Genomic DNA, 12367 nt, shown 5'->3' on the forward strand with positions numbered 1-12367 from the left:
TCAACACAAATTAAGTGTTTTGAAAGTTAAAATAAATTGAATAGTTTAAACTCCATAGCTGCTTTAAAACACGTTTATTTTCTAATGGGATTTGATCTCATGTCCCTATAAGGGGATCGCCATATCGGACCTCGAGTTCATAAGCTCACTTTGGGGAAGGATGGGTCTCCCCTTGTCTCACCATGTTACAGAAGGCTCGGGTGGAGGAGGCGTCTCGCGCCTCCAGGGGAGACCCGGCGATGCTGTGACCGCCGTTCTAGTGCCTGCAAGGCTCTATTTGCTCTCCCACTTCCAGCAAACACCCCCACGGGTGTTTTCCCCAGACCAGCGCAAGACGAGGAGGCCGAGGTTCGAACCTGCTACAGGCGGAGCGGGTGGCCTGTAGCGGGCCTGAGGGAAGCGCGAGGCGCAGAGCCTGGTGTTCGGGGACAGAGGCCCCCCGGCGGCCGACACGGGGAGCAGCGCTCGCGCACGCGCACGCGCTCCTCGGGGGGGCGGGGCCCGCGGGATGTGCGCATGCGCCCGAGGGAGGAGGCGTTCCGGGCCGGGCCTGGGGCGCGACGGTGGCCGAGAGCGCACACGGGGCGGCGGACGGTGGCCGACGAGGTCCGGCATGGAGCACGTAGAGCGCTGTGCGTGGTTCCTCCGGGGGACGCTGGTGCGGGGGGCCGTGCGGCGCTACCTGCCCTGGGCGCTGGCGGCCTCCATGCTGGCGGGCTCCCTTCTCAAGGAGCTCTCCCCGCTGCCCGAGAGCTACCTCAGCAACAAGCGCAACGTCCTCAACGTGTGAGTGCGCCCCGGGTCCTCTCCTGCCCCCCCATAGCCGGCGGCTGTCGCCTCGTCCAGGGCTGGGGGCGAGCTGCTCTGACGCACGAGTCGGTGGAAGGGGAGCATCTGCACGCGTGTCGCGGCCGAGGGACCCCGGCATAGCTAGTGTCGCTAGCAGTTCGCTGTGCACACGCAAACGGGACAGCCTGGGCAGGTGACGAGCAGGGTGGGGTGTGACTGTGTGTGTAGGAGCGCAGGGCGGGGAGCGGGGTGAGCCAGCCTACGTCTCTGCTCCCCCACCTCCCCTGGGAGTCAGGAGTTGGCCCCTATCCTGGGGGAGATGCCCCCCTCCCTGCAGCCTGCCGGTGTCAATCTCCATGCCTCCACCCTAACCCCCCCTATCTCCCTCCCAGCTTCTGACAATCCATCACCACCTGTGACAGAGCTGTCCCCCTTCCGCTTTGGGAGCCTTGTCCCAGCCTAGGACGGAGCCCGCACTGCGAGATAACCTCGGAGGAGTGGAACCCTCCAGGCTATGCCCTTTCCCCTGGATCTCCTTGGACTTTCCCAACCACTCAAAGTTCGTGGCAGGGACCCAGGAAAGCAATCCAGCTGGGCTCTTTGCTATAGCGCCTTAACTGCACCCACTCCTTCTCTTTTCTCTTGTTGTTGTTGTTGTTGTTGTTCTTCTTCTTCTTCTTCTTTCTTCTTTCTTCTTCTTCTTCTTCTTCTTCTTCTTCTTCTTCTTCTTCTTCTTCTTTCTTCTTTCTTCTTCTTCTTCTTCTTCTTCTTCTTCTTCTTCTTCTTCTTCCTCCTCCTCCTCCTCCTCCTCCTCCTCCTCCTCCTCCTCCTCCTCCTCCTCCTCCTCTCTCTCTCTCTCTCTCTCTCTCTCTCTCTCTCTCTCTCTCTCTCTCTCTCTCTCAAAAACACTACTGTAGTATGTAAACTCTGAACAATGACATTTCTTCCTTGATGTGGCCCTAGATTCTTTAGAATTACAGTGTCGGCAGCATCTCTCTAAAATCAACCCAACTTCAGTTACCTACTTCAAATCCCGGCCTCTGTCCGGAGCAGTTTCACCGGATGCCTGACAGGTGTTGGCTCTGGCGAGATCTTTACTAGTCTCAGAGAAAACATTTAGGATAGGCCCTGGGTGGTGTCGTAGGAACCTTTGGAACCCAGGAAAGGGTAGTCCTGTCCTTGGCCACCTTCCTTCCTCACCCACTCACTCAGTCCAGTGGAGGCTGGACTAAGAATAGATTATGAGAGCGGTAGTCGCCCCAAGTCTCCTGCCTCTTGCCGCTGGTCCCCAGGCCAGCCACCTTTGACAGCACAGGGGAGGCAGACGAGGCAACTGCTGCTTTATCTGGCCTGGGTGAGTGGGGAGCCACGCAGCCTGGCAGACAAGCCCCTGTTGTTTGCCAGTAGCCATGGGTTCTGGCATTTTGTACCAAGCTTCTGTGCTAACTCATGGAAAGGAACCAGTGAATCATTGGCTCAGAAAGGGGTTTAAAAATATCACTGGGTTCCCTCAGCTCTATTTGACAGCTGAGGAGACAGGCCTAGAGAAGTATGGTGATAAGGTAAGTCAGAGTCAGGATTTGAGTCTGGATCTTCTAGTGTGAGGTCAAGCTCTTTTCCGAGATCCTTTTCTGCCGCACAGGAAGGAAGCCTGGTGTAAAAAAGCATGAGCTCTGGGACTGGCCAGACCTTGGCTTCACCTGTGCTTGTGGGTTGTGTAAGTATGACCCAGGGCGAGTTTTTCAACTTTTCTGAGCCTCAGATTCTTTCTCTATAAAATGGGGGAAATGATACCTTCCTCCCAAGGAGTGTGCGTGTTCTATGGGGAAGTGAAGGTAGGTGAAAGCTCTTAGCATATGGCAGATGCTCAACTATTATTACTTTCCTGAACAGATAGCATAGTGCTTAAGATCACAGACCCAGCTCTAAGACTTGTGATCTCCACTTCAGGCATGAAATTTTCTGGACCAGTCTCCTCATGCAGCACAACCACAGTGCAGAATCAGTTTTCTTGTCTGTAAATGGGGATAATAACAGTCCCTTACCATATACAGTTGCTAAGGACTAAATAGTTAATACATTGAAAGTATTTAGTAAGTTGTCATCTGTAGCTTTTATCAACTTTTCTCATGTTCCCTCCCTTGGGGGTCTAGAGACCTGGGTTGTGACATTGTTTCCTCTCTACCACGTGCCCTCTCTTCACCTCCACTCTCCCTCCTCTGCCAGGTATTTTGTCAAAGTGGCCTGGGGCTGGACCTTCTGTCTCCTCCTGCCTTTCATTGCGCTCACCAACTACCACCTGACAGGCAAGGCTGGCCTGGTCCTGCGGCGGTTGAGCACCCTGCTTGTGGGCACGGCCATCTGGTACGTCTGCACAGTCATCTTCTCCAGCGTTGAACACTACACGGGCAGCTGCTACCAGTCCCCCGCCCTGGAAGGGATCAGAAAGGAGCCCCAGAATAAGCAGCAGTGCCACCGGGAAGGGGGCTTTTGGCATGGCTTTGACATCTCAGGCCACTCCTTCTTGCTGACCTTCTGTGCCCTCATGATTGTGGAGGAGATGGCTGTGCTGCACGAGGTGAAGACGGACCGAAACCACTGCCTCCACACCGCCATCACCGCCCTGGTCGTCGCCCTGGGCTTCCTGACCTTCATTTGGGTGTGGATGTTCCTGTGCACTGCCGTTTATTTCCACAACCTGTCCCAGAAAGTGTTCGGCACCCTGTTCGGTTTGCTGGGCTGGTATGGCACCTACGGGTGTTGGTATCTGAAATCTTTTTCCCCAGGACTTCCTCCCCAGACCTCTAGTTTGAATTTGAAGCAAGACAGTCATAAGAAATAAAAAAAAAGAAACAAAAAGGAGTGACAGCAGGACAATGGGTAATATATTTTTCTTAATTATTTGACTAAATTATTGATCCTACATCAGAGAGGAAGCTTACCAGGCAGTTTTGGTGGGTGATGGCGGAGTCTTGGCGTTCTTGGCGACCGTTCTTGATCGGTTTTAAGCCAAGTCAGAGTAATTTTACAAAATGCGCAATTGCACTGAAACTTTCCTGACCACATGTCATTGGTATTCTGACCAGTCTTGGCGTTCTGACCGTTCTTGGCGACGTCACTCTGTGTCCCAAGCACCGCCATTTCCCGTTAGGCACTTTTTGTCCCTGGCAAGACTTGACCTTAATCTGGACTGTCCGTTTTGTCCCTAGAGGGCACTTAGGCTCAGGGAGAGTGCAGAATCAGGAAAGCCTCCTTTGTGTGGCTGGAGGGGAGGCCAGCTTCTCACGACTCCTCTGCCGCCTTTGTTCTCTCCCTCATTCTAGTTTCCTTTTGTTTTGGTGACTGTTGATGCTGTCATTTAACAATATTTCTCTCGGGACAAAATAACCAACTGTTGCCTGAAAGACAATGGTTTTAGTATTTGTTTCATCTGTGGAATGTTAACTATTACAACTGGCTTATGATTAGCTATCAAAACACTTAAACTGGAGTGCCTCTCCTAATGAATATTGGATGAACAGTGATCATTTTCCATCATGTTATCTGCTACATATATTGGTGTCAATAGGCTAAGGTTTTTTGGTATATTTTGAGTGAATGCTTTATAGTTTTTAATAACAACTGTGCATTTGTTCTTTGTTGACAAAACTGAAAATAACTCACAACTCCACTGCTGCACTTTGGCACGTGTGTATAAACTGCTTCGAGGGGGTTGTTTTTAGAACACTAGCTTTTTATAAACCAAAGTCTTGGCTTATGGTATTAAATTCCACCTGTGAGGCTGTTTTCTCTGTTAAGAATAAAACCAGGAAGTAGACATTTTAATAACAACTTGATCAATTTTAAGCCAAGTCAGAGTAATTTTACAAAATGCGCAATTGCACTGAAACTTTCCTGACCACACGTCATTGGTATAAACTGACCTGTGCTTCAGAGTCATGTGTATGTTGATCATTAGCTGTGGCCTGAGGCATTTTTACCTTTTGGATATGATTATGATAAGTCAGAAGTGAAAGAGAATGTTCTCCATTGCCTTTGATGGCAAGACACTAAGCTGTTTGCACAGGTGTCCTTATCAAATGGTGGCACGACTTTGGTTCCACCCTCCTCTTATCTGTACCACAATCAAAGGCAAACCAAACCTCTTCTATTGGTCTTGAAACCACCTTTTCTGTCCCCTTTGCAGCCCTTCTCAATTTCCCGCCCTGTGGTTCTGTGGTCCTGACTGTGAGAATGCTGGGAAGGATTAGAAATCCTGTCACCTCCGCCTCACAAAGGCACAGTTATATGCTCTGTGATAAGACACCCCCTCCCCCTCCCTCAGGCTGTCTCCTTAAGCCTTTCAAACGGAACCCCTTGCATATTGGATAATCCTTTGAAGCTTCTTTGATGCCCCCAGCCCCCCCCCCCCCCCCCCCCCCCCCCCAGTTAATAGCATACAGATAAGCACTCCACTCTCTGGCTTAACTCAAGTTGAGGTTGTTAGGAGCTTGCGCTCTGGAAAACCTTCAGGGGTAAATTGTGTTTCATACAGTGATATATTTACAATATGAAGTTTGTATCCCCGGTGTATCCAGTTGAGCTGCAAGTTACCTTGTATCAATCAAAATGTGAGGTGGCCCGGGACTGGTGTGGCTCACTGGTTGAGCATCAACCTATGAACCGGGAGGTCAGGGTTTGATTTCCCATCAGGGCACATGCCTGAGTTGCCATCTTGATCCTCAGTGTGGGATTTGCAAGAGGCAGCCATTGATGTGTCTATCTCTCCCTCTCCTTTCCTCTCTGAAACCAATTAAAAAAAATATATTATTAAAAAAAAAAGTGAAGTGTGTTATTTTGTACCCGAAAAAGGTAACAGAAACCTGGCAATGAAATTTGGAGGTGTCACCCTGGTGCTTGGGAGCATTGGTAAAGGGAAGTGGCCCCAGGAGATTAGTTTTGCTCTGTGGAGTGGGAGTGGGGTGGACGTGGGGGTGGAGTAGGTAGCAGGAACTTGTGGAAGGGATTGAAATCTCTCCAAAGTTTCATGTTCAGCACCAAAAGGCAACAGGCACAAGGTGACTCCAGAAGTTTATTTGTCACACTTAAATCTCTAGACATTTTTCTTGTCTGGATCTGATTTAAGCTCAGCATTCAATAATTCTGCAGGAGGGGGAAAAAAAAAACACAAACCTCTGCAGAAAGTATCCATTACGGAGCCTTGTACATCGATTAGTCTTCCACTGCTTCCTGATCATTCTTAACACCCTTGCCTTTGTCTTGGGAGCGTGCTTTCTGTCCCTATGTGAGACACTTTGGTGCAGATGAGTTTGGGTGTAAGCCAATGAGATGTGGGTTCAACTCTTGACATCACTGCTGAGAGCCATCTGACTGCAGGCAAGCCTCATTTTCCTCGTGTAATTCAGAGGTGACACTGTTAGGATTCAGGGACATGATGCGTGTAAAATGCCCAGCGCATGTATGGTCCCCTACCCCTCTTTCTTAATTAAGCCCTTTCAAACTTTTTGGCTCCTTCAGAGAAGGCAGGGAAACTAACATCTTTTGAATGGCATTTGGGGGTCTGTGTCTCCTTGTTTAAACAGACTTCATTCCCTGACGCCCCGTTCTCCACGTGCATCTGTCATAGTCTGAGTACCAGACTGTATTTAGAGAATGACTCTTGCCACTGTTACATACACACAGATCCTATGTGTAAACAAGCAAATTAAGTAAACTGGAGATAATGAAATACCGCATCCCAGCTTCTGTGTGCTCCTTTCTAATACCTTTAAGGAAGTCTGCAATCCGTACTGCTCAGCTCACTTTATGAAAGTAGCATTAATTCTTTGTATATATGGCTGTAGTTAATTTTATTTATTTTTTTCTCCTAAGTCCTATAAACTAAATATGTGTTCAGTCATATATTTAGCTTGATTTACTCCCTCCCTCCACCATATCCGTGTCTTGGAGTCCTGGCCTCTGGATCATATTCTTGGCAGGAGAAGAGGTAAGCCTCATGGAAATAACACCAAAGAGCATTTACAAAGTTCACTCAAATGAGGTCATCTTTGAAAGTGCCTCAGAGCCCTGGAGACCTAGATGCAGGTGAAGGCTATTTGTGCCTTTTAGGGCCCACTCATTTGCCAGCCTGACCTACTTGGGCAACCCCAAGTAGTGTCTGCGAAAGCTCAATGGCTCCAGGATTAGAATCTCCTCACACAGCAACATTCCTCTCCAAATTCTTTCAGTAGCAATGAACCCTTCTTGAGTTCACACTGTGAGCCAGGAGCTGGGAAGGATGATAGGTCCCCCCCTCTTGGACTTTGTAGTCCAAAGTCAGTCCCTTTGGAGCCTAAGGTGTGTGCTGGGATTGCAAAGGTAAATTTGGTACACCTATACCTTCGAGGAATTTTCACCATAAAGTGTCTGAGTGCTGGTTAAGGTCAAGGTATGGGAATAGAAAGCAATGGACAACCAGCTGCGCTAGGAAATGAGGGAATGTTTTCACAGAGTCTAACAATTCTTTTGGGCCTTGAGGAGGAGATCAAGCAGTTAGGCAGAGAAGGGCATCCAAGGAAGTTAAGAACACCATGCCTAAGGACACATAGCTATGCTGCCATAATTTTTATTCAGATGGCCCTACTCAAGAAACCTAACTCTCCCATCATTTTCAAAAGCAACGGAGATGGAAGAAAGGCAGACTGACAGGACTGTTTGAGCCAGGTCTCACCATTGCTTTTTCTGATTTTCTGTGTGACCTTGAATCAGTGACTCAGCATCTCTGGGTCTCAATTTCCGTGGCTGATAAATGATGGTAGTGGATTGAATAACCTCACCAACTCTCTTACTCTCTTCTGCTTCTCTGTGCTGTTTGATGACAAGTTCTTCCAAGCTGGTTATGACTTTTATTTTAGGAAACAACATGAAAAGAAACTCCCACTCGGAGCTGAGGTGGCAGCTGGGCGAGTGATGAAGGAGCGGCCCTCTGGATGCACTTATCACAGTCCCCCGCCCCCTGCCCCCCCTTTCTCTGCGTTGGCAGCCTGTTGTAGTTCAGACCTTTGCATGGGTTCATATAGGGTTTCTGGATGTGGGAAGCTGATCCTAGTTCCCAGAAGGATGAACTACAGAAGTCTTTTTAAAAAGTCTCCAAAATAAAACCATTTTTCATAGCTATTAAGGAGGAGGTAGTTTCTGTTAAGAGAAACTCTGTGCAGTATAGTCATCTTCAGAAATTGTCCTCTTAAAGTTGAACACCAGCGCAGAAAACAGGTGCTCTTATACCTTGGGGTGTGGTGGTAAGTTGGTACAACCTGTTTAAATGGTAACCTAGTAGTATCCAAACTTGAACCGTGCAGACCCAACAATGTCAGTCTAGGATTTGGGCTATGGAAGTGCTTGTAGGAGTGGACAAAGATAAGTACAAAGATTTTGTGCAGCTCTGTTACCGTGAAAAGTTGTCAGCTCCAATGCCAATCAGTTCAATAAATTATGGTAACTCTGTATTAGCAATATAATGCAGTCATTACAAAGAAAAAATGTTCTATTTAGTGTGGAATTTGGTGGCAGGAAGACTTGGTTTTGTGCTGACTGTAACGTACAGCTGTGTGCCCTTAAACCAGTTAATCTCTTCGAGCCTCTGTAAATGAGGTGATAGTGCCTCACCTCTTTCAACATTCACTGCCCCAGTAATTGAGGAGCTTCAAGTAAACCAGGCACTGTGCTAGGCACCGCATTCATTCGAAGAGCCATGGTGTTTTCAGGGGGTTTATACACTAGTTGGGCACAGACAATAAAATGAACAACTCCAAACAGGGTGCTGGGCTCAAAAGCAGAGTGCCCCCCCAAACTGCCCTAACACTGTCACAACTCAGGCAGAGATGATTTATACAAAGCTCTTAGACAAGCAAAGGAGTGGGCGAGGTTGGCATGGACTCAAGCCAGCCTGCCTGGGTTCTAATTCTGGCTCTGCCATACACACTGGCTGTGCCACCTTCAACAGTTCCTTAACATCTATGTCTTGGTTTCCTCATCTGTAAAATGGGAGTAATATAAGTACCTACCTCATAGAGCTATTGTGAGGACTAATTGAATTGATACTTATAAAGTGCTTAGAACAGGACCTAGTATATATGGGGTGCTATATAAATGTCTTTCAAGTGCACAGTAAGTCCCTCATGTGCCCTCATTACTGTAACCACTTTAAAATCAGGACAGAGAAACCCCATTAAGTAGCCCTCATAGATGCACGATATTTTATAATCATTAGTTCCCATTTTGGTCCACTCAGAGGTAGTTAAAATGTAGTCAATGAATGGGGAAGGCCGTGTCCCAGGGATCTAGCATGGGAAACGAGTCCCTCAGGCAGCATTCTGGTTTCCAGATTAACTAGAGGGTGAGGGAGAGCAAGAGGCATTTTTCCCAGGAGAGGACAGTCGTATCCATGGGGTCCTTTTGGCGAGAGGAAAGCAATCCTCCTTCTTCCTCCCCTTCCTCTGCCTCTCCCCCCTTCCCCTTTGGAGGTGCTGTCTATTCACAGGCAACCCAAGGGCTGCCTGGCCTTGGTTTCCAGGCTGCATGTTTTGGGGGAACTGAGCTGGAAGCTTTAACACGGAGCCGTGTGACTTCCTGTCTTCTCTGCTTTGGCTGCCTGGGGAATGTGTGTGAGTGCTCAGGAGGTAAGTAGGTGGGGATGCCTGAGAGCCACCTTGATTAGCATTTTACAATAATTACTGGAGCAAAGTTACTCAGGCCTTGCCCCACCGCTGCTGTGACCCATTTCCCAACCACTCCTTTTATTGCTTCTTGCCTCTACTTGCATTGGCTGAGCATGCTGTGTTTGCCAGGTATCCCCGTGCAGCTGGGGACGGAGGCAGGGGTGAGTGGGTGGGGGTATAAACGGACTCTCATCTGGAGTTTTAGAGGCATTGGACTTGAGCAAGTAGACTGCATCCAAATCCTGCCTACCCACTCCTCAGCTGTGTGGTCTTAGGCAAGTCACTTAGCTTCTCTGGGCTTGTTACTCATCTATGAAAGGGGGATAATTCTTCCTCACTAGTCTTTGACATCATAGATGGGAAAATATTTTATGAGCTTTAAAATATCGTGCATCGTGCCGAAACCGGTTTGGCTCAATGGATAGAGCGTCGGACTGCGGACTGAAAGGTCCCGGGTTCGATTCCGGTCAAGGGCATGTACCTTGGTTGTGGGCACATCCCCAGTAGGGGGTGTACAAGAGGCAGCTGATCGATGATTCTCTCTCATCGATGTTTCTAACTCTCTGTCCCTCTCCCTTCCTTTCTGTAAAAAATCAATAAAATATATTTTAAAATATCGTGCATCTATGAGGGCTACTTATTATTGAGGAGATTTATCTTTACCTAATGAATCTCTCAAAAGCCTGGGCACTGTAACTCCATCAGGTGGTACAGTTTTTCCACATGAAAGCAAATCAGCGTAGTCTTTGACACGTTGCATTCAGTTCCTGGTCTGGAAAATGTTATTCTATCAGTGGGGGCCACCAAAAGCCCTGAGCTCTACTCGGCAGGGCAGCAGTGAGCAGCACATCCTCACTTTCTTACAGTACATGCCAGCTTTTCTGTTCTCTGGCATCATCTAGTCCAGCGGTCGCTGACCGGTGTCCTCAGACCACTGGTGGTCCGTGAGGTCCGAAAGGTTGGTAACTACTGATCTAGTCGGGATTATTCTGATGTCCCCTAAGAACACACTGATCCACCACATTGATGACATCTTGCTGTACCTGTGAGCAGGAAACAGCAGGTACACCAGATGCTTTAGGAAGACCCAGGCATGTCAGAGGGTGGTATATAAACCCCATGGGCATTCAGAAGCCTGGCAGCTTGGTAAAGTTTCTAGGGACCTAGAGGTTAGGAAACATCAGGTTATCCCTTCCAAGTAAAAGGCAAGTTGCTCCTATCCCTAAGAAAAAAGCACAACTGGCAGCCCTCTTTGGATTTGGGAGGGAATGTACATGCAATTGCGTGCGGCTGCAAACCATTTACTGAGTAACCCATACATAGGACAGCCAATTTTGAATGGGTCCCAAGGCAGATTTAGGCCACAGTGCAAGATGCTCGGCCAATTGAGCCACATGACCCAGTTGATCCAATGGTGTTTAAGTTGTTTATGATATTTAAAATTTACATTTCCTTTTCAGCCCCCAGCAAGTCCTAATAGGAAAATCTCTGCCCAACTCTAGGACTTAGAGCAAAGTCATGTCCTCTTCTACAAATAACAATTATTCCTTTAAAACCCTGAGTGGCCAAATTATTATGATCTCTGAATGCACAATAATCTGGCCACTCAGTGTATATTCTAAATAATAAAAGGCTAATATGCAAGTTGTCTCCTCAACCAGGAGCTGGACCAGCAGGCAAGGCGGCCAATCGCCCATGCCCCTTCCCCCTGGCCAGGCTGCCCGGATCCCACCCATGCACAAATTCATGCACCCAGGCCTCTAATTTTTTATACACACACACACACACACACACACACACACACACACACTGAGTGGCCAGATTATTATGCGTTCAGAGGTCATAATAATCTGGCCACTCAGTGTATAGTGACTGGCTTGCTACTGGGCTGTGGTAGAGACCTAACACCTGACCAGGAGACACCAACTGACTATGCAACCTGAGCTGCCCATCATGGACTAGATGTCATCTGATTCATCAAGTTATAAAGCTAGACATGTATCACAGCATTCTCTCATCAAGTGAGAATGTCACCTATTCCTACCACATTGCCACCACTTCCTCAGTCAATACCTAAGGCCCCATACAAATACCCTGTGATCAATTGATGGAGGAAGAAAAAGCTCAGGCCTGGAACCAATTGGAAGTGGGTGGTTGCAGCACTATAGGAAGGCCCTGAAAAACATTGGAGAAGGGAAATCTTTTCAGTGAACAGAACTTCAAGCAATATAGTCGGCCCTCCCTATCTGCAGGTTTTGCATCTGCAGATTCAACCAACTAGGTAGGGATCAAAATATTTGGGGAGAAGTGTTACTTTAAAAAAAATTACTGCTGAAACTGGTTTGGCTCAGTGGATAGGGTCCCAGGTTCGATTCTGGTCAAGGGGGTGTGCAAGAGGCAGCTGATCGATGTTTCTCTCTCATCTATGTTTCTAGCTTTCTATCCCTCCCCCTTCCTCTCTGTAGAAACTCAATAAAATATATATTTTTAAAAAATTACTGATTTTAGAGAGGGAAACTTGGTTTCAGTCTTGATATTCCATACAACACTGCTTCTGACCAAAGAGGAGACATTATAGTAAAATAAATGTAGCAGTGTGATTATACCTATGGAATTTTCTGATCTTATCTAGAAGCAACAGACTTATAGAAAACTGAGATGGCCAGCTGGGAGACACTGCAATTTTGGGATGCTGTCTAAAGGATACATCATATATTTTGTACCCACCATAGTGCTATTTCTCCACATGCAGAAAACATGGATCCAGCAATGCTGAGATGGAAATGGGAGGGACTACTTTCACTATTGCACAAAATAACCCATTCACAAAAATGTTGCTTTCTATCCCTAAAACTTTGGACTAGATATTTGGCTAGATATTA

The 12367-nt window shown here is 47.7% G+C and overlaps 1 protein-coding gene across 2 annotated transcripts; it reads left to right on the forward strand.

Moving 5' to 3' along the window:
• Positions 1 to 536: 536 nt before the first annotated feature.
• On the forward strand, positions 537 to 5960 carry FITM2 (fat storage inducing transmembrane protein 2). 2 transcript variants are annotated; one of them, XR_014795419.1, is made up of 3 exons: positions 537 to 786; positions 3016 to 3766; positions 3876 to 5960. XR_014795419.1 is itself a non-coding variant. In XM_084888751.1 (2 exons), exons 1-2 carry the CDS (start codon positions 614 to 616, stop codon positions 3629 to 3631), a joined length of 789 nt encoding a protein of 262 aa, XP_084744877.1. In that variant the 5' UTR covers positions 539 to 613; the 3' UTR covers positions 3632 to 5960. The 2 variants fall into 2 exon arrangements, 1 of the variants encoding a protein (XP_084744877.1); XM_084888751.1 differs by having other exon boundaries at positions 539 to 786; positions 3016 to 5960.
• The last annotated feature ends 6407 nt before the right edge of the window (positions 5961 to 12367 follow it).

The sequence above is a fragment of the Pipistrellus hanaki genome (assembly GCF_964339955.1).
Source record: "Pipistrellus hanaki genome assembly, chromosome: 6".
Taxonomy (NCBI): domain Eukaryota; kingdom Metazoa; phylum Chordata; class Mammalia; order Chiroptera; family Vespertilionidae; genus Pipistrellus; species Pipistrellus hanaki.

What these genes read in the sequence shown, in the direction of transcription:
- FITM2 (XM_084888751.1), top strand. Translation starts at nt 614, where the DNA reads ATGGAGCACGTAGAGCGCTGTGCGTGGTTCCTCCGGGGGACGCTGGTG. An exon ending in AAGCGCAACGTCCTCAACGT is followed by an intron (nt 787 to 3,015) that starts GTGAGTGCGCCC and finishes CTCCTCTGCCAG; the next exon opens with GTATTTTGTCAAAGTGGCCT.